Raw genomic sequence first — 21,311 nt, 5'->3', positions numbered from 1 at the left:
AAAGCCGACCAGTCAAGCTCTCCTCTCAGATCGGCAAGAGCTGATCGGTAAAGTCCAGCAGTTCGGTCTCAGCATTCGACCGAACTAGGAGTTAGTGGACTCATGAAAGGCCTCCACGACCTCCACTATACCCACGATCTATTTAGTGGTACGAAGCAGTTATTGAGCAGTTATTGCTCACCAACGATCTTGTTAGTGGGGCTGCAAACCACGATCCTAGTTCAATGTATAAATAGGACTTAGATCAGATAGACAGGGTTAAGCTCTCTAGAGATAAAATACCATATAGCAAGTCTGTGTTGTAAGCTGTAATCCCAGATCAAGCAATACAATCTTGCCCTCCCTTCTTCCCGTGGACGTAGATTTACTTCAGTAAATCGAACCACGTAAATTCTTTGTGTCGTAGTCTTTATTCTCTACCAGCATTTACTAACATCAAAAATTCGCGCAATCATCACCACCATCTTCCAAAAATGTTGCTTTCGTCAATAATGTTATATTTATATGCGACGACGAATTTTTTTCTTACAAAATAATAAAGTAATAATAATACTACTATAAGTCACCCGAGATGTATTAAAATTAATCGGCAGTGATTACGGTATTTACATTTTACACGAGGTGTTCAATTTCTTCATATTCTATATTCGGTTCAATGTCATATACTCCACTTACTTATTTTAGTTTTAGTTTAATTTGATATTATCTGCTAAAGGCAATGAGATTTACAGTACTCCAACTATAAGTTATGAAATGGTTAGTTGTAGTGGACTGGGCCTCAGGCAGTTATGAATTAATGGGCCTCCAACAATCGAATATGGCAACTGAATGAAATATTTGTATCTGGGCTCTCTCTTTGTGATGTTTCTCCTCTAATTTCTAACTTTATTCTTCTTAAAAATAGTGATCATTCACATTATCTTCCTTGTCCAGACTGTTTTATTTTATGGTATGAAATTATAACCACCTATCCATGCCAATATGTGATTTCTTTCTTTGATATTCCATTTATTAAGGAGTTGTTCGGTTTGCAAGCTTATACTATCTCGTAATTAAATATATATTGTGTTTGATTTATAAGATTGAATCTCACAATTTAATACTAGATGGATAATTATGTGATAATTAATCATTGTCACCCCTCTCAATTAAATTAATTTCACAACTCAATCGTAAGGCCATCCACAATAGGAATAGCCCAGCAATAGCCCAGCCATAGCCTAGCCACTGCCACATCATCAGCACTAAAAATCCTCCTGCCACATCATAAATAGCCCAGCCATAGCCTAGCCACATCATAAATAGCCCAGCCACATCAATAGCCACATCACTAATAACAATTATATAAAATGAAATAATTAACAATGACACAATATACGGAATTTAATTTACGAGACATATACGGGAAACATTAATAATACTATTAAAAATTTAAAAAGTACAATAATTTAAAAATATTACAATAAATAAAAAAAAGTACAATAATTTTTTAAAAAGTACAATAATTCACTCCTCGTCGCCGTCGTCGTCTCCTCCGTCGCTGTCGCCACCATCGCCTCCGCCTCCGTCGCCGCCGCCTCTACTCCCGGCAGCTTCCCTCCGTGCCGCCTCCAAATCCTCCTGCATGCTCAGGAGCAATGTTTGAAGCAAACTCTTCTCCACGGGGTCCACCGCCGCCCGCCATTCGGCCATCGTCTTGACCATCTGAGCGCGCGTTTGTTGACGCGCGAAGAATTTGAGATCCGCTGTGGATTGGCCAAGGGGGGATGCCGACTAGACCTCCCCCCCCGGCGACCCCCATCGCCTCCCGTTGAGCCCGCCTGTGCCCAACCGGGCGAGTACGGCGAGCAAACGAACGAGGGGTCGGGACCTCCTGGGCCGTCTCAGGGAGGTCGTGGGAACCACCGCTACTGCCGCTGAAATCACCGGAATAGTTCAGCCGTTGCTTCTTCGGCCAGCCAGAGTCGACACCTACTCGGAACTTCTCGGAGTTGTTCAGCACAAGATAGCAGTTCCAGTAGGTGAAGTCCTTGTACACCCCCTTCAGGGGGAAGGCTTTCTCCGCTATCCTCCTGCAGTCGTCCTCAGTTTGCCCACTGCTCATCATGCGGAGGGCGTTGGTGTACAAGCCCGAAAATCGGGAGACCGCAACCCTGATTCGGTCCCACGCCTTCCGGCAATCTTCCCCATTGCGTGGCCTCCCCTCCGGGCAAAACCTCTGGTAGGCTGCTGCTATCTTGCCCCACAAGTTGATGATCCTCTGGTTGTTCGAAACGAGAGGATCGTCGCAAACACTCACCCACGCCTTGGACAGCGCGACGTTCTCTGCGTCCGTCCACCTCCTCCGTACCGCGTTGTCGTCCTCACCCGGCTGCGAGGAATCGCCGACCCTTTTCCCCTTGCCTTTCTTCTTTGGGGCGCCCCGACCCCGCCCTGCGCCCCCCGTTTGAACGGGAGCATCCGGAATACCGGAAAGATCTATCCCCAAGTCATCGAAGGAGAAAGTGTCAAACTGGGCCGGAGGCGCAGCCTCCGTTGGCGTCGATGTGTGCGACGAACCAGTCGAAAAATCAACACTGGGGCGATAGACGTCCCCTGGCGTCCCCTGCGTCGCTGGTACTCCCCCGGGCATCATCTGCATTCCGGGTGCCCACCCCGGCATCTGGACACTGGGTGCCCACCCCGACATCGCCGGAAACTCCCCCGGCGGACTCCCCCCCGCTGGTATCCCGGGCATCATCTGCTGCCACGGGTTCATGTTGTAGTATGGGTGCATCTGACTCGGGTGCATCTGACTCCATCCACCTCCCACGGGGATTGGGGGAGTTTGAGATCCGCTACTCCCTGAAGTAGGCTCGTTGTTTAGATCCATTTACCGTTGTTGATCTTGTACAGAAATTTAGATAGAGAGAGTACTCGTTAATACAAGTGGTGCGAATGAAAATGACAGGCAAGTGGCGTATATATAGTGTTTCGGAATAAATAAAAAAAAAAATTTGCGCTAGGCAGTGCGCTAGGCGATCCGGACGCTGCAATAGCGCCTAGCGGATCGCCTAGCGCCGCGGAACCGCCGAGCGCTAGGCGGTATTTTATCGCGAAATCCGCTAGGCGGTTGCAATAGATCGCCTAGCGCACAGCCTAGCGCCGGCGCTCGGCTAGGCGGTGCGCTAGGCGCTATTGTGGATGCTCTAAATAGATTATCATATGATAATTAGTCACGGGAACCTAAGGTAATTAGGTGTCAAGCGTTACTGGTGATTATGAAATGAAGTTGGATACATTTGGGTCATGTCAAATTGACTTTGCTTTTGTTGTTTATGTTACCTTAAATAGATCTGGAAATCTTACTATCTCCAGCCAGTCAGTTCAGCCCCATGAATCTCAAAACATGTCAAATTTTTATTTTGGGTGACAGCATAGTAATTTAATATTCTAACAAATTCAAGTTTGATTATGTAATGTTTAAAATACATGGACTTTATATGTTGTTAATAATGAGATAATTTATGGTTCAAAGTAAACACCCTGTGTATAATTTGTATCAGAAAGATGATTTCACGCAATTAAAAATGAAGACGGTGGGTGTGGATTAAAGATTGAAACGGTTTCATAATAATTTACATTTAGCATTGCTAATATATTATGTTTGGTTGCATAACGCTTATCCGATAGTCTGCACGGATGGAATTAAATAGGTTGGTATTAGTTTTGTTTTCTGTTTATTGGAAAAGGTAGATAAAATAGTAATGAGTTAGATTCCTGGGTCATCTCTTGGTCCCAAGATAGCAACTAGTTATAGTTTTGTTTGAAGAATTGAATAATTCGGCCCCAAATAAATTAGCTATATATATATATATGCATACTTATTAATTTGTGGGCCAATAAATGGTGTTAAGGGACTCAACAACTGTCTCCACTGGGTATGCCACGACAGACTCCTCAACTAAAAATCATAACCGTAATTGCACCAGTAGCTCATCAGTTACTAGTTAGCCTAATTGATTAATCGAAACTAACCTCAATAAAATTAGAAAACTATTTTGGGTTCAAATCTTGATTAATTGTGTATAAAATCACAAAATTTGTTCAAATTTTGGGTTATTCAATTTCTTTAAAATTTTGAATGATATTACACTCGCGGTTTCTGTCAGGAAACTTGAAATCTACTAATTATGTAAGAAAACATGGGTATTTAAAAGTATATGAATTGAAGCATTTGCCATGTACGTACTAGTATTCATTTTCAAACTATGTTTCATTATTGTGGTTACACAAAAGTGTGAGCATGGATTAGGGTTAGGGGACAGACGGTGTCATTAGCATAATCTTTACAGAAAACAACATCATTAATTGAAGTAAACAATCAATGTTGCCATCCTCGAGAAGTAAAACAACAGAGCATTTGTTTAGCTAATAATCTTCATTCAACATTCCAATTTCAACTCCAACCAATCCTCTTTCATCTTTCTTTTTTATTGACAATAAATTGAGGCCAGCTAGCATAAATGTCCTTACCATCTCCTTTTTCTTAAACTAAAAAAAAGGAATAAAAATGTATAGTACTAGTACTATACAAGCATTTAATGAGGAACTTTAATTTACCATTTTTGGACCACTTTTTATTTCCTATTTTTTTTTATGTTACCTGGATGAAATAGCAACTGAAATTTTAATGGAACCTAATATAGAGGCCAATATATGGAGTAGTAAATAAACTTTATTTGAGGAACTATATTTGGTTAGCAAGATCTATAGAGCAAATGGAGACACACATAGTGTTTAGTGCTTTAATATACATTAAAAACGAGGGATTGTGACCTATAAACACGTATGTGAGTTTGTTGAATCTAATTTATTTATTTCCTCAACACATGTAAATGGTTTGATATGACGATGAAATTATGCAGATTCCTACATTTTTCTTATTTTGATTGGCATACGCTATCTTAAGAATTAATGTCAAATATTGGCCACCTATCGAGTGAAAGTGAAATAAGCATTCATGAACTAACTAAGATTAGAGAAAGTAATTTGATAACGCAATTAATATTACATCAAATCACGATTTCAGTAATTTCTCCATAAACTTTAATAAATAATTAATTTACTTCAACGTTCTCTCATGATAGCTAAATATATTGCGACAAATTTACGTGGCTCTTGAGCTAGTTACGATTCATTTCACCTATAGAAAAATAATGGTGTAATGTTCAAAAAGTGGTAATTCAATCCTGCAGTTTATTGCATGCATAAACATTCCCTTTTTATGTTGGTTTATTAATACTACTATTTTGTTGGACTTAATTGCAAATAAATCCTTGTTGGTTTAGTTTCTGAATTAGTCCTAATCTTCAATCATGAAGAGTTGACCGAATCAGGTTTAAATCAAAATTCCAAACTAATTAATAGTTTTGACAATAATCTTTAACTACCACAAAAATTACTACACATTTCAAACAATCATAATCTGTGCAGATAAAAAAAAAATTATAGTATTCGATAATTTGTTTAATTGTAACGACCAATTTGTATTTTCATTGATCACTATTCATCTGCATTCAGTCTTCACACATGAATTTTTCCGTGACGGGTTAATAATATTTTATGATCAAGTGTCCCCTTTTAACTATACTATAGTTATTACTCCCATCACCCAGAGTCCCAGACTAGAGTAGTTCTATGTGAAATATATATATAAATATATAGTTATTGCAAATAAATCTAATTATTATTGACTAAAGAGAGAGGATCGATGGATAGATAAGCATGAAATACTTTAATTATGATTGGCCCCACAAAGTACAACATAACAAAGTAAAGGCTTATTAAAGCACAGTCACACAGTGTATAAAATTATTGTTGCAAACATAATGTAAATTTGGTTGCAGAAGTGAAGGGACCATTTCATTTTATTTGGATCACAAACACATTATTTTGGAGGCTTTCACTTTTTCCGAGATTTTAATTGCTATGTCAATATGTGAATTCCCTTTTCCTTGAATTAAGTGTTGTAATGTCGTGTCTCCATTGAGAAACGAAGATACGATAATAATTTTCACAAACTATTTTAAAAAGATGCAAGTCCCTCCCTCTTGTTTTATGTGAATGTTATTTTATTTTATTTGTTCTTTTCGTCTCATAAAAATAAGAATATTTTCTTTTTCGTCGGTCCCTTAAAGTTTTCCTATTTCTACTTATGGAACGTTCTGTCATACTCATAACCTATATATATTAATTTATATACTACAACTTATACCATTAGGACTCGTCAATATACACTAATGATAATGTGGATTCTATTATCTACTAATACTATTTTAATTACTCTAATCCCCATCTCTTTTACTTAACAATTATGCATTAATTCTCGTATCATTCCAAATGTCCTTATTTTCTAAGGACGGAGGGAGTATTATTTTATCATAGTTATATCGTTTTATTTTTTTGACAAAAACTACATATTTAATCTACATAGTATTATATTTGACCGTATCTTCACTTAAACCATATTTAACCATCACAGTTAAAAAAAATATCGCATCAAACAATTATTTTACTCCAATTATACACAAACTCAAACAATGCCTCAAATTATAATAGGATGTACATGGTCACATGAGTACTAAATAGTTATTGGCACTACATTTAATTAGTAAGGGTTGCTCTGGACAATAAGTCCTAATTTGAATAACTAATATTTGTATGCGTGGGTATTTATGGATTGTATTTTAACTAAAAGTTGTTGGCAGTGGGTCCATTATTTTGACGGAAAGTAGTTATTCATGTCTTGTGAATATGAGTTCAAGTATTCACAAGTCCCCTATAAATAAAAAAAATGTCCAGTTTTTTTTAAATGTTGATAGTTAGCGAGTATTTTAATTATAACTAAATTTATATGATCAAAACGAATAAATGAAAAACCAGTACCATATAAAAATACTTAGAATTCATGAATTTTGATTTTGATTTAATTGTTATATTAAGAATTTCTGATTCATACCAAAAATACAGATAAAAGTAAAGCAATCACAAGGTAGAATAAATTGTATCATACGAACAATCTAAAAGGAATAAGATAAGACAGGAATCAGAACAAAGCATAGAAAAAGTCGCATAAACTTGACATTCGGCAAGCTAAATCCCAATAATTCAACACCTACTCAAACTAATCCATTTTAATATGAATTAAAAGCTACTTTAGTTTTTCCTGTAAAATTGTTATAAAAAATTCATCAGGGTAACTTTATTGTACATATATATATAGCAACTGCAAGTGCATTATTCATTAAACATCTTTACCACCGTATAGTTAATACTATCACCATCGAACATAATCAATAGTATTAGTATTACTACTATTACAACACACAACAACAATCCGATTCATATATTTTTTTTCCTGCACTCAATTTGTCTTGGTCACAATTGGCACATTCATCCTAAAGTATCGCATTCGCAAATAAATAACTATATGCATTAGATATTGATTTCAGTATGTGACAAAATATCTCACCAACTCATCATCGTTAGCCACTCACTAAGCAAAAAAATTAATTAATTAACACTTCATAAAGCAATAATGAACTCATATCACTTTCGAAGTTAATGCACCCCAACAATCATGCGATTACTCTATTTTAGCAGATAAATAAAAACAGGACGAATTGTTCATCACCGAAAAATGCCATTTATAATAAACAAAGAAGATTCGAAAGTGGAAACATATAAGAAAAATAAACAAATTGCAATAATTCAGAGGAGAGAGATGGGCCACGAAACATTTTAAAACAGCTGCATATTCGAGTTCGAATATAACCTACCACCAGAAAAAAAAAATAAAGAAGATAAAACTATATTTTTTCCCCTTGAAATTCTAATTCCCATTTCAATTTATTTTAATTTTTTTTACTCACACATTCGGACTCCAAAGACTCCATAAACGCGAACTGAATATACCCATGACGTCCGGCAACACCTTCCTAGCCAAACCTTTATGCGTCCTCGCCGCCGGCGACGGCGGCGCCGCATCCTTACAGTCTTCCTCCATCTCCTTCTCCTTCTCCCCACTCAGTCCCGGGGCTAATTCATCAACATCAGCCGCAGCATCGGGCGGTGGCGCGGCGGAGGAGATGGGAATTTCTTGATTATGCGGCGGCGAGGGAATTGGGGGTTTGTTGCGGCGGGCGAATTTGTCCCTGCGCTTGGTCTTGGGGGAGTTGTTGAGAGATTCGCCGGAGTTCAAGTGGTCGTCGAAGGCTTCGATGGCTTGGTGGATGAGCTCGCGGTTGGGGGAGGAGTCCCAGCGGAACCAGAAGCTGGTGTAGCAGTGGAAGCAGTCGCAGTCGAAGAGGGGCGGCGAATTGTGGCGGCACTGCTTCTTGGAGGGGGGCTTCTTGTTGGTTGATTGGAGGGATCTGGTGAGCATGTAGGCCAGGACCTCTCGCTCTTCTAGAGAGAGAAAGGATACTAGAGTGAGAATGGCGGCGGGGAGGAGTTTGAGGAGAGGGAAGGCGTCGTCTGTGTTGGAAGGAGGAGAAGAAGAAGATGAAGTGAAGGGGTGGACCTTGCCTTTGTTTCTCATCTTCATGGTTGAGTTTTTTTGGGGAGAAAATGGAGTCGGAAAGGGTAATAATACCAATTCAAGCTTTGGCTAAATAAATTAAACAAAGGGAAAAGTTAAAATGAAAATATTAAGAAATTGGAATTTTTAGGCGGGTCGGTTTGGTGGCCTATGGCGATGGGCTATGGGTGTGGTGAGGTATCGGAGATTGGAGGGGATCAGCTAAGGCATAAGCTAATCCACCACATAATACACTAATGAAAAATAGATATGTGGAATCTATTTGTAAAATTAAATAAAAGAGTAAAAGTATAAATTCTCATAATGCATCTTATGCTACCCCCAATATTAATTAGACACATGGACAATCTTTAATATTGACTAAAGAGGATTAAAATTAAAAACTAAACTTTACATATCGTATAGATTTCACGTATTAGGGAAACCTTTTCATCTCTCCTCTCAAGAACCAAATTTTTTATCTGCCGCTGCTTTATGTCGTTGTCAAAAGGTAGTTTATCACTTTGAATAAAACAATTTTAGACTAGTTCCTTTGCCTCAATATATGGATTTTGCTAAAAAATCTTTGAAGCTAATTTATAAAACTATCACAGTTTTAGACTAGTTCTTCATGTCGATGTCAAAAGCTAATCACTTACCATCGCTTGTGTGTTTGGCTTATTTTTCAGAATGCAACAATTCATCTTTCCAATGTTTTTGCGAGTTTCAAGAACACCTTTGCAGCTGATTTTAGTCGTTATGTGTACGACTTCGAAGAAGAATCGGAATTCCTTGATGCATGGAATGGAATGTTGGATAAATACAACCTGCAAGATAATCAATGGTTGAAAAGAATGTTTTCTCTAAGAGAAAAATGGGCACTGGTTATGGAAAAAACACATTTTGTGTTGATATGGTTTCTACTCAACGAAGTGAGTGCATGAATGCTGTTGTGAAGCATTATGTAAATTACAAAAACAATATTGTCGAGGTGTTCCATCATTTTCAAAGGTTGATAGATGATCGCCGTGAGAAAGAGTCGGCAGAAGATTTCAAGAATGCTCAAAGTTCTCCTGTTATGACATTTCCATTAGAAATATTGAAGCATGCGACTGTCGTATATACACATAAGATATTTGCATTGTTTAGTGAGGAGTTGAGGAAGGCAATTGAAAGCAAGATTGAAGGTGAGAGTCAACTCGAAACTTCTGTGATATATAAGGTCAGACCATTTCATCGGGCTAATGATCATATAGTCACATATGATTCCATTGAAGATTCCATATTTTGCAACTGTAGGAAGTTTAAATTCTCAGGTATTTTATGCTCGCATAGTCTAAGAATCTTAACATTTATGAATGTTGTTCAAATACCTGATAAATATATCTTAAAGCGATGGACCAAACATCCAAAGGGTGGAACATCAAGAGTTTTGATGTAGGAGTTGTCACTATTGATGAAAAATAAGAAAGAAACAGCGGTATAAAGAGTTGTGTAACTCTTTCATGCGTGCGGCAATAAAAGCAGCTGAGAGTGAAGATAGCTATACTTCTGCTTTAGATTGTCTCTTGAAAATGGAAAACAATGTGGATGGAATGATAGAGAAGGCAAATAATGTGACAATTGAGGCAAAAGACGGAGATGTTGCAGTTGATGATGAAACCAATGAAAGTCACATTAAAGGCTTGAAATCTAAACGGAGAGTTACATACCATTTATGTAAGAGGCCGAAAAATGCTTTGGAACAGGCTATTAGTAGAAAAAGAAAACCAAAAGCAACAAAGAGTGGTATGGACGGGAACACAATTTATATTAGGATATGATATTTTTTATATATTTTAAATATTATAAATACGTGTGGAGTGAGAAATGATATGCTACATATGCACCATTTGTGAGCACCACACCCGTTTAAGGCACGTTTAGCATCGTTTGTTTTGTATTATGCATTTAGTTTGACATTAATACATTAAAATTTATTATTAACACTTTAAATTTTACAATTTTCATAAAAATCAAAACTTGGTATGTCATTTTATTCATTTAGTTGAAATTATTGAGAAAACGAATAAATCGATTTTTCATTTTTGTGAAAATTGTAAATTAAAAGTGTCAATAATAAACTTTAATGTATTAATATCAAACTAAATGTGTAAAACAAAACAAATGAGGTTAAATGTGCCTTAAACGAACGTGGTGCTCACGGATGATGCTCAGTATGTGACATATCATTCATCTATATGGAATATTTTATACTAATAGGTAATCAATTAAAAAATACAATATTCTACTTTGATACATTCAATTTCCGTCTCTTTTTTTTCCTTGCAAATCACAAGCTTTATTTCATAAATCCTTGTCCACTCGAAGGATAATTTCCGCGACGGAGCCCGCCCTGATTGCTGAGCTCAACATTACCAGTTTTAAATAAATAAACTAATACAATTATGTACCAACGTGCATATTGTAATTGTAATTTTAATTTTATTAGGTTTCGGCAGATATTTTTGCTTCTTAGTTTTGTACTAACTCGTAAGATTGTTTTCTGAATACCAAAAAAGAGTAAATAATGTAAATGCTGATATTCATTTATCGGCAAGCAATAACTCCCAATTTGAAGTCCCGTTAAAGATTGTTTGTCTACTCTATCTACAAGCTACAATAAGTCTTTTTATAAGTTCATATTTATTGAACACGAAATTATAATGAGATTGTGACCATTCGTCCTGTGTGGCCAATTGCACCAACCTTTCCTCTTCTTGTTTATTACACTTATTATATTTCTTTAAAAATAAAATACAAGTGTGGATATTTGTAATTTATAACGAACAAAAACGGATGCTATCCTGGTGTAATTTCTAGCATGGGTCTCATATTGAATTATGTATATAATAATGGATTAATTGAGATTCATTTATGGCTTAAGGTCATTCGTTTGAGGTAGACCTTTTCATTTTGGGCAAGCGGCCGTCATTTATTAGTGCTGATTTAATTCATGATTATTAATATTTACTTTTTTGCATACAAATGGATACTTTTGTGTGCAAGTGCAACCAACTGTACTTTTCTTGCATGTTCAACTTTTCATATTAGTACTTCACAACTATTTTCTACTACCATAGTACTTGTAGTGTAATTTTCAAATTAGATAAAGTGATTGAAACACTTCTAGAAAATATTATTGTGACAGATGATAGTGCTTTCATAGCATGAAGAACTATTATTCCCATTTAGTTATATAAATATATTTAAGGTTTTTCAATTATCAAAGTGGCATGTGTCAGTGTCATTAAAAATTCAAAAAAAAAATACTAGGAGTATAATATTATAACAACGCTTTAGGTTCATTATCTACATTATACATCTACAATATCATCAATTATTATATAATTACAAAAATATCGATTCCCTAATTTATCACTACAGTATAAAATAAATCTTCAAAATCTGTTATGTAGCGTAACCTAGGCGGTTGATCACTCTAATTTAAGAGTTCTAGTTTGACCTTAATTTTGATATAAAAATTTTATACACTGCTATTTATTATTAATGACACAATTGCAAATGAGACTAGTAAAAAAAAAGTAATTCGTTATTATGTGGAGGACGTCTGTTATTATAAATATTGCAATTAGAATGGTAGTATATAGTCATACTAGTAATCAATCATTTGGATTAGTTTGGCAATTGAACAATGTAAACATATTAATATCGGCTAGTACCCAGCTTCAATAACATTCACCTACCCCACACTTTTGCTAACGAACTCATGGCCATTTTTATTTTTGAAGTATTTGTTTTGATATTATATAAGAATTATTTAGATTGAGATCAATTGTAAGATTGGCATAAATACCAACATATGTTACTTATTTCGCAATTATAGTATGTTTGGTAAGTAGAATTCAAGTTATCAGAAAACGAGACCTAGTTAATAAATTAGGATAATGGTGCGCTTTCGTTAAAAATTATGCTGATAATTAGTTAGGTGAGATAGAACCACCCCAATACCCATGAAAAAGCCATCTTTCGCTTAGAGTGATCGGTGTTGGTAATCGATTAATTCCACCTTTTACCTAAAATTTAATGAACTCAAAACTTTGATCATTTATTAAATTAAGTAAGGTAAGTTCCATTTCTCTTTAAAAGGTTTCATAGGAGAGAAATTATCACCTACAATATATCCTTATTTTCCAGGTTAATTATCACCTACCATTTTCTTTGTGATGTCGTGTCATTATTGTTCCAGGTTAATTTTAGTCATCGGTTAACTAATAAAAATCTCCTTTCACTTTTATTATAAATGAAAATAGATTTATTAACTCATTTTATAATTTTGAAATCAACATGTTTAACGAATATTGTATTACTCCCTCCGTCTCATAATAGATGTCACACTTTCCTTTTTAGTTTGTCCCACAAAAGATGTCACATTTCTTCTTTTGGAAAAAGTTCATTCTCACATCAATTATAAAATTATATTTTCTCTCACCACTTAACACACAAAATAACATCTCCTAAAATCCCGTGTCATCTTCCAAGTGTGACATCTAGTATGAGACGGAGCCCGGAGGGAGTACTAACTTTTCAACTAATATGTTTTCATATTTTTTGAATTAATGTACATTCATGGATGGGGGGCTACTAACTTTGGGGTTAAAAAAACTAGCATGGTTGAGATGACTGATGAGTAATGTGATAAAGAAAGGGTTGTTAATAAGTGAATTTGTTTTCAGGGATTGGGCCTCTTCGATTCATTTACTTCAGAGAGATTGTTGGGCCTATTCCCTTACGTTTCTCTGGACAAACATTAATCTATTTTCCCACTCTATAACATTCATATTTTCGTTTCAACCCCAAAACACAACCCTTTTCTTTGTGAATTTCACAAATATATATGCAAGCTAAAGTTGGCCCTCTATGATGCAGTTCTAAAACTTGGAGGCTAAGCAAATTATTTTTTGAATTTTATTTATTTCCTAGTTAATAATAGAATTAGTAGATGAAAAAATATTAATTGTTTATTCTTCTACTAAATTAGGGTTTCCTTTTTGTTTATTTCCTTTTAGTTATTTTCTTTAAGATTTACTTTTCCATAAGTTTATGATTGTCCGTTGTCTATATAAAAGCCTTATTGTTAGATTAAAAAGACAAACTTTGAATATTAATATTACTTTGAGTTTCTATACTTCAATTTCTTTATGTTTCTGCTGATAGAAATCCATGGGTTCCATCCTAAAACCAATTGGTGATAGGAGGAGGGGCCCATGAGACTTATATACTAGTTTCAATTTTATCTTGACACCGATGTGAGACAGTTATATGTTATATTTTTAGTTTCAATTGCCAACATCTGCATCAATTGGTATTACGATTCAGGTTGACTATCAATAGCTGGACGTAAACATGGCGGCAGGCGTGGCGATGCTCGTGGCGGCGGTCGTGGAGGGGGGCGTGGAGATCTCGCAAACAAAGAGGATGCACGACAGCGTGATCTGCGCAACATCGAAAACGATGATCTGATTGGCGAGACTGAAGGAGCGTCGGGGGGAAATCCAACCCGATGAGGTCTAATGCGCTAGAGCGTCGTTCGATGGACGATCCATTATTCAGCGACGTCTGCGGTGGCCAGCCAAAGTCCAACTCAAACTTCGATGGTATGATTCAATCTTCACATCATCTGATGCGGCTGAACCGCGAAAGAATAGTAACAACAATATATTGTTGTTGCCGGTGTATGATAAGTCCGTGTACGACGAGAATATATTCTATTAGCTATCAAGCAATTCCCCGCCTCCTTCATGTTATTACTTGCGCATAACATAAGACACTCTCATCTGAATATTTCTTTAATTGTTTTTACTATTTTCTTTTACATAGTCGCAGTCATATTTTTAATGTGAAATTATGGCTTCAAAGTCATTATTTGACTGTGCCCAGGCAGGAAATCACATGCTAATATATGTCTGATTTTTTTTTTCCTTTCACCAAAAATAAATATCATAAGCACCTAGATCGTACTGCATATAGAATGGAAGGCTACAAATGGGAATTGAATTTTGTATGAATCGGTCACGCATACATTTTGGGTAAAAATTGGATGCAATTTTCCCTGTGAAAATCCTTATATATGTATGTCTCTCAACATATTTCCAAGTGAAAATCATTATCTTAGAAGCTATTGTAAACAAAGGTAAACGTACGATTTTACAGTTTTTTTTTTCCAGCCAACCAAGGCTTTTACCTGATCATCTTTTCATTATAACACAGTTACCAATTTGATGAGCGTTGAGCACCAAAAAGTGGAGATGGAACACAATGACCACGACCATCCAAATGGTGTGATCATTTTGCGCGTTTATATTCATTGTGAGGGCTGTGGAGATGAAGTATTCAAATGCCTTCGTGGATACCAAGGTTAATTTGTACTAGTAATCAAGCTTCACATACATATATATATGGAGTATGTCTGTTGTTTGTTTTGTTGATTACTGTTGTGTGTGTTTGTAGGTGTTGATGGGGTTGAGATTGATGCAAAGAATCAGAAAGTGATCATCAAGGGAGAAAAGGCCGATCCCATCAAATTATCTCAGAGATTAAGGAAGAAAACTGGAAAACACGTGGAACTCATTCATCCTAAGCTTCCCAAGCAAGACAAGGAGAAGGAAAAAACGAAGGAGGTAAACTACATGAGTTTCTTAATTCTCTTTTATAGAGTATATATTGGTTGATCACAATATTAAGCCTTTTCTTTTGCTTCTCAGCCTCCTGAGACGATTGAGGTTGTTTTGAAAATCAACATGCATTGCGATGGCTGCGCAAAAGAGGTCAAATGCTGCATCTACGACATGGAAGGTAGCGCGTTTTTCCTATAGTTTTTATTTGCAAAAAAACATGGCTTGATTGAAATTATTTTGAAGGGGTGGAAAGAGTTGATGTTGATGTGGAGAAGAATGTGGCGAGAGTGAAGGGAAACATGGATCCTCATAAACTTGTGGAGTTTATCAGCAACAGAGGTGGAAGGACTGCAGAAATTGTGCAAACTGATTCAATTAATGGTGAAGAAAAGGGAAAGGGAGAGGACAGATCTTGCAATTGCTATGCTTCACAACAAGCTGTGTATGCCCCCCAGATTTTCAGTGATGAGAATCCCAATGCTTGCTCTGTCATGTGAAGAAGATGCTATCAACACCTCAAAAATAGGTAAATAATTATTTGATCACTGAAATGGTGTGATCTTTGTAACTGATGGGATGGTTAATTGAGGTAATATTGGTGTATCTGCAAATATACATGAACTTAAAATGGTTAGCAATGATTTCATTTGATGAGTATTTGGGGTAAAAAATATTGATGTATGGCTTCCTTTAGACCTTCATCTCGGCCTACATGATAAGATATGATTCTGATTTAATCAGCTTTGTAAATTTTGGCAGTGTTACATCTTTAGCCGAGAAATTCCTCTTCTCTCCTTATAAAATCACTAGTTTACATAAATAACATCATATGGATCGTGATTGCTTTGTCACTAATTATTATTGAAATCATTCTGGAATGTCATTTGTATGGACCTATATTAACTTTTTTTTATCTATAGTTTTAATTGCTATGATTCTCTACGCCCTCGTTTAAATATATCGCAAACGCAAGTCTATAATTGATACACCTTTTGTTCCCTCCGTTAATAACCCGAAATGGATTTTGAACATTTAATACCAAGAGATATTTGTCTTAAAAAAAAGTATTGACCGAATTCTCACAGTATTTCCCTATCAACTTAAAAAATTATCTTAAAAGTATAAATTTTAAGATTGGAGCCAATTTATATATACAGGTCATTTTAAAACATGATAGAACTATGTAGCATATCTTATCCTATGTGACAGTATCCTGCATGGTATGATAGGTGGATTATTATAAAAACCTTATTTTTCTTTAATTTTCAGTCTCTTCCAATCTCAACTTTAAAGCATCCACAATGGGGCGCTTTATAGTCCGCCCTATAGAGCGCCCTATGCTCCGCTACATCATCATTCTATCCTTCTACCCTTCCACCTGTAGTGGGATGCTCTAAAGTTATCCCTATAAGTTTCACTACTATTTTGTTAATTAATTTTTTATATTTTCAAATATGTCATTCAAAATTATAAAAAAAAACACTACGATTAAAGGCAAATCCTACATTACTAATTAAAAAAATTTACAAGAGTTAGAAATAAAAAACAAATTCACTAAATTCTACATTACTAGTTCATTCCCAGCTTGCGGCGCAGATCATCGATCATCCACTTGAGGTATTCGGCTTTGGCCGAGTCCTGGCACTGCATGAGGGTATGGTGCGTGTCCAACAACGTTCTCCTGTTGGCGGCCGCCACCAACTCCGCGTAGGCGTGTCCCGCAGCCGGGGCCGGGGCTTGCGAGGATGTCGCCTTCGCCTTGCCCTTGTTCTTGTCAGCCTTGCCGCTAATGGGACGCCGGGAGGACATCGGTGTGCCGGAACCCTCATCCTCGTACATCGGCTGGTTGAGGTCCATCGGATGTGCGCCGCTTTCGCTGCTCGAATAATCACCGGCGGCGGTGTTCTTCGTCCTCTTCGCCGCAGCCGATAGGGGCGGAATCTCTCCTTGGGACTTCTACTTGTCCTTCAAGAGGAGCCAGGAGTTGTAATGCTTGAAATCGCCGTACAATAAAATGTACGACGCAAGCGCTCTATCACGCACATCAGTCAAACTCTCGCTGCTGCCCTGCTCCCTCAAGCACTTCTCGTACTCCGCCGATAACATATTGACCTGCCTCTTCACCTGATCCCAATGCTTGCGGAGCTGCTCCCTATGGCGCTTGTAGGCGGCCGGCGGCTTGGCCTCGTTGTAGCGCTCAACGATGCGCTCCTAGTACGCTATTTGCTTTTGGTTGTTGGTAAACACCGGGTCCTCTGAAATATCAATCCAACATCTCTCCAAGACGATGGTTTCATCCAGGTTGTAGTTCGTCCTCCCTGGGGCGAACTCTTCATTCTTCTCCGGAGGCGGCAACTCTGGGCCCTTTGCCTGTTCCGCTTCTTCTTGGTGGCAGAGCCCGAGGCGGCAGCGGGGGCGGCGACGGCGGAGGGAGAGGGGCGGCTGGGGGCGCGGGTGGGGGACGACTCCATGTTTGACAGCCCGTACGAATCCGTACTAAAATCGGGATCGTACTGGGTGTTGGAGACAAAGGGCCGGTATTCAGAGTCTGCACTCGGCCACCGTGCACCACCCCTGAACATCGGACTATTCGGACTTGGGTAATCACCGAGATTCATTTTATATAAGTGAAATAGAGAATGATGAATGAAAGAGTGAAATGTTGAAGAGTGAAAGGAATAGTGGTGTATATATATAAAATTTTGAAGAATTAAAAATAAAATAAAAAGGAAAACGTGTTGCATCGTCCGCCTCTGTAGCCATGCGGATGATGACACATCCATCTTCCGCGCCCTATGCTTCGTCCGCGGACGATAGGGCTTCGACCATGCATCGTCCGCAATATCGTCCGCCTCGCCCACAGTGGGGCGGACGATATCGCAGACGATGCATGGTCGAAGCCCTATCGTACGCGGACGATGGATGCGCCATCGTCCGCATGGCGTCCGCCCGATGCATCGGACGGACTATCATTTACCCTACAATGGATGCCCTTATACAAGTTTCAATATGTTCCGCCATAAATATAAGCAAATCAGTTGCAATCTCAACGCAACATTAACAACCAAATGAAGTAGAAGGACATCAAGTTGACCAATTATAGCAGCTATGAAGACGGCGAGCCACGTAAAATTATTTTATCCCGAAAAATCGGATTTCGAAAACTGCACTTTCTGCTAAGTTTGCAATTTTAAAATTGTTTTTAAAATTCATTAAAAATATCAGAATTCACATAAAGTTTATATTCTTACTGTAATTTTTAAAATTGTAGGAGTACTACTGTATTGAGAGAAAATAGAATTAACTACTCCTCGAAAACCACCCATAATGTTATATCTGGCAATCATATTACGACACGTGTCGAAATAGAGCTGTATGGTCTGTAGCCCGCGCAGGTAAATAGCCACTGCGATTCTCACACGTGTACCAAACCCCTCCCGCCTCGTAAAAATCTATCCGTTAAGTCGTTTACCCTAATATCCCTCTCCTCCTCTCCTCTTCTTTCTCCCCAACGTCTCTTTTCCAACACAAAAAAAGAAAAAATAAAAAAATAAAAAAAAATTCGAAAATCAAAGAAAAAAGGAGATAACAATGGGGAAGCTAATCTGCGACTCGACGGCGTCGTCCCCGGTGATCCTGTGGCGTGATCCGACCACCACCCCCTCCTCCGATCAGGCGTCGGTTCCGCCACCGCAGCCGGAGATCGCGTGGGAGAGCGTGCCGAGTCTGGAGGACCAGCAGAAGAGGCATCTCACGCGCCTCTACAACAAGGGGGTCCTCTGGAAGCACCCGGAGGATAAAAACCTCAACATTGTGTTCAGGCTCGCCCACGGCGGAGAGGTCGAAGCGGACGGTAACTGCCTCTTCACGGCGGCGCGTAAGTCCATGGGCGTCGAGGCGGCTGCGCGTGAGCTCCGCCTGAGGACGGTGAAACGCTTCGTCGAGGATCTCGGATCGGTGGACGAGGTGACGAGGAGGTTCATCGAATCGGCGATTAGGCACATGTACACGCCAGATCTGCAGTCAGGTTGGGGGATCCATGTGGTCCAGGAGGTTAAGCTGTTGGCCAAAAAGGAAGATCGGGTGGGTTTGGATTCCGCCATTGATGAGCTTGTGCAGCTCGGTATGCACAGGTATGTCCACCAATTTTTTCCGATCTGATCATTTTTTTTGTTTTTTTTACTATTATTTTAGATCTCGTTTTGTTTGAAGACGGAATATGATCCCTTTCCTTCATTTTTCTAATATGCGATTAAAACTTATTCGGCTTTTATTTATTTGTCAATACCTCTGCTGGTTGTTGGGAAAAATAGATAGAAAGAAATCTGCACTTGAAAATTGAAAATTTGGATTTATTGTCTATGGACATTATTCTGAAAAAAGGAAGCAGAAGTTGCCACACATTTCAGAAATTAGATCTTATTTTTGGAGAATATTCTTCTAAATCTCGACTATGCTGCAATATTGTGTCTATTTATTGAATCAGCATTTGCGTATGAAATGCTGCCATCTCTTAAGATCTTTCAGCAACTTTGGCAGAAATATGCTTCTCATAATCTTTATAATGGTAATATATTTTCCTGATATGAAATTTAATGTAGAGAAATGGCTGCTGAGTCTATTTTCAAAGAAAGATGTGTAGCTGTAGATGATGGACTGAGTTGGTCCAAGTACATGTCCATATCAGGCTCCGGGGATGACGAATACGATATCATCAATCTGCAATATACTGAGGAGGGTTTATTGACAGTGGATGAAAACAGAGACGGCCATGCGGCTGCCTTTGGAGATGACATAGCAATAGAATGTCTTGCCACAGAGTTCAAAAGAGAAATCTTTGTGGTGAGAATACATTTCTTTTACTGCCCATTGAGATAGATAGATGATAGATACTCCTACTAGGTTGCTGAATTATGGTGTACTACTATCTAATGTCTATATCTACAGCTGCAAGCACACGGATCGGATGCGATGGTTGATGAGGACAACTGTGTATTCTTCTTGCCTCATCGGCCAAGGAGTGAGATATGCGAGCCACCATTCTTTCTGTTCATGAAAGGAACGGGATGGTGCGGGGCTGGAGCAGATCATTATGAGCCTTTGGTGGCGCACCGCTCAGTGCTTAGCTCCCCAGAGAAAGTAGCTTTGGTGCTTTAGAATGTTTTGCGCATTCATTTTTGTAGGCTGTTGGGGAGATTGTGATCTATCTCTATTTTTTTTCTTCTAGTTATTCAATTTTTGGTTTACAAGATTTATGATTTTTTGGGTATGAGAGTATTAGTTTTTTTTAATTAGGGCGGCTTTTTTATGTAGCTTATTGTGAGGGTAGTTTTTTTAATTTTATTGTTGTTGTTGTTTATATTCTTATGGTGTTGGATTCAGAATCGGAACGCCATCTTCTGTTGTACGTACGTGTTCCAAATGCTTGGGATGGAAATGATCAACTCTAGAGTTCTATCTATTCACCATTTTCTTCCTTTTACTCTCTTATTTTTGCGTTAACCTAATTTTTCATTTTTATATTCATATGTATGATATCTCATACTTAGATTCTTGTTTTATTTTATGAAATGGGAAGTTGGTCTGAGACGGAACATTTAAGTTCTTCCATTGGCCAACAAGGAAGTACTTATCTCAATTTAAATCTGTCTTCGTACTATACTAGTTAATTAAAGATAATTGTAAAATATCTAATTAAAATCGCTGCATTTCACACAATATTCTTCCATCCATGAAATGTTGTCCAGTTTTATTATTTTGGTCCGTCCGTAAAAAAATTGTTCACTTTCCACTAACTCTTTACGCCCATATTCTATTATAAAACTAATTCTATAAATGTGGGACCCTCATTCCACTTAATTTTTCAACTCACTTTTCTTCATATTTCTTAAAATCCACGTCTAGTCAAACCTGTAGTACTCTCTCGTCCTACAATAGGAGTCATATTTGTTTGGAGTTTGGACATGGATATAAAGAAATATAAGAAAAGTGGGTTAATAAGTTAGTGAAATGTGGGTCCCACTTAGATATTCTCTCTCACTACCATAAAAATTTATGTACTTTTCATTTTCGTA

At 37.6% G+C, this 21,311-nt stretch overlaps 4 protein-coding genes across 4 annotated transcripts in view; 2 read left to right on the top strand and 2 right to left on the bottom strand.

Annotated features, from left to right (window-relative positions):
- Window positions 1-21,311, bottom strand: part of LOC121798419 (DEAD-box ATP-dependent RNA helicase 21-like) — a 794,448-nt gene that overhangs the window by 263,239 nt on the left and 509,898 nt on the right. The window lies entirely within an intron of this gene.
- Window positions 7,665-8,810, bottom strand: LOC121798461. The gene has a single exon (XM_042197481.1). It carries the CDS (start codon window positions 8,585-8,587, stop codon window positions 7,910-7,912), a length of 678 nt encoding a protein of 225 aa, XP_042053415.1. The 5' UTR covers window positions 8,588-8,810; the 3' UTR covers window positions 7,665-7,909.
- LOC121798464 (heavy metal-associated isoprenylated plant protein 8-like) lies at window positions 14,839-15,937 on the top strand. Its single transcript, XM_042197484.1, has 4 exons — window positions 14,839-14,977; window positions 15,071-15,240; window positions 15,325-15,415; window positions 15,481-15,937. Exons 1-4 carry the CDS (start codon window positions 14,842-14,844, stop codon window positions 15,732-15,734), a joined length of 651 nt encoding a protein of 216 aa, XP_042053418.1. The 5' UTR covers window positions 14,839-14,841; the 3' UTR covers window positions 15,735-15,937.
- LOC121798440 lies at window positions 18,697-20,698 on the top strand. Its single transcript, XM_042197446.1, has 3 exons — window positions 18,697-19,370; window positions 19,839-20,079; window positions 20,185-20,698. Exons 1-3 carry the CDS (start codon window positions 18,829-18,831, stop codon window positions 20,392-20,394), a joined length of 993 nt encoding a protein of 330 aa, XP_042053380.1. The 5' UTR covers window positions 18,697-18,828; the 3' UTR covers window positions 20,395-20,698.

This window comes from Salvia splendens, chromosome 4 (assembly GCF_004379255.2).
Source record: "Salvia splendens isolate huo1 chromosome 4, SspV2, whole genome shotgun sequence".
Lineage (NCBI taxonomy): Eukaryota > Viridiplantae > Streptophyta > Magnoliopsida > Lamiales > Lamiaceae > Salvia > Salvia splendens.
The sequence above is the reverse complement of the archived record's forward strand: the minus strand, read 5'-3'. Positions and strand labels throughout refer to the sequence as shown.

Bases quoted from the DNA above. Each gene is read 5' to 3' on its own strand.
- LOC121798461 (XM_042197481.1), bottom strand. From the start codon at position 8,587: ATGAAGATGAGAAACAAAGGCAAGGTCCACCCCTTCACTTCATCTTCT.
- LOC121798464 (XM_042197484.1), top strand. From the start codon at position 14,842: ATGAGCGTTGAGCACCAAAAAGTGGAGATGGAACACAATGACCACGAC. The intron at 14,978-15,070 runs GTTAATTTGTAC...GTGTGTTTGTAG, and splicing joins ATGCCTTCGTGGATACCAAG to GTGTTGATGGGGTTGAGATT. The intron at 15,416-15,480 runs GTAGCGCGTTTT...ATTATTTTGAAG, and splicing joins CTGCATCTACGACATGGAAG to GGGTGGAAAGAGTTGATGTT.
- LOC121798440 (XM_042197446.1), top strand. From the start codon at position 18,829: ATGGGGAAGCTAATCTGCGACTCGACGGCGTCGTCCCCGGTGATCCTG. The intron at 19,371-19,838 runs GTATGTCCACCA...AATTTAATGTAG, and splicing joins GTGCAGCTCGGTATGCACAG to AGAAATGGCTGCTGAGTCTA. The intron at 20,080-20,184 runs GTGAGAATACAT...CTATATCTACAG, and splicing joins TCAAAAGAGAAATCTTTGTG to CTGCAAGCACACGGATCGGA.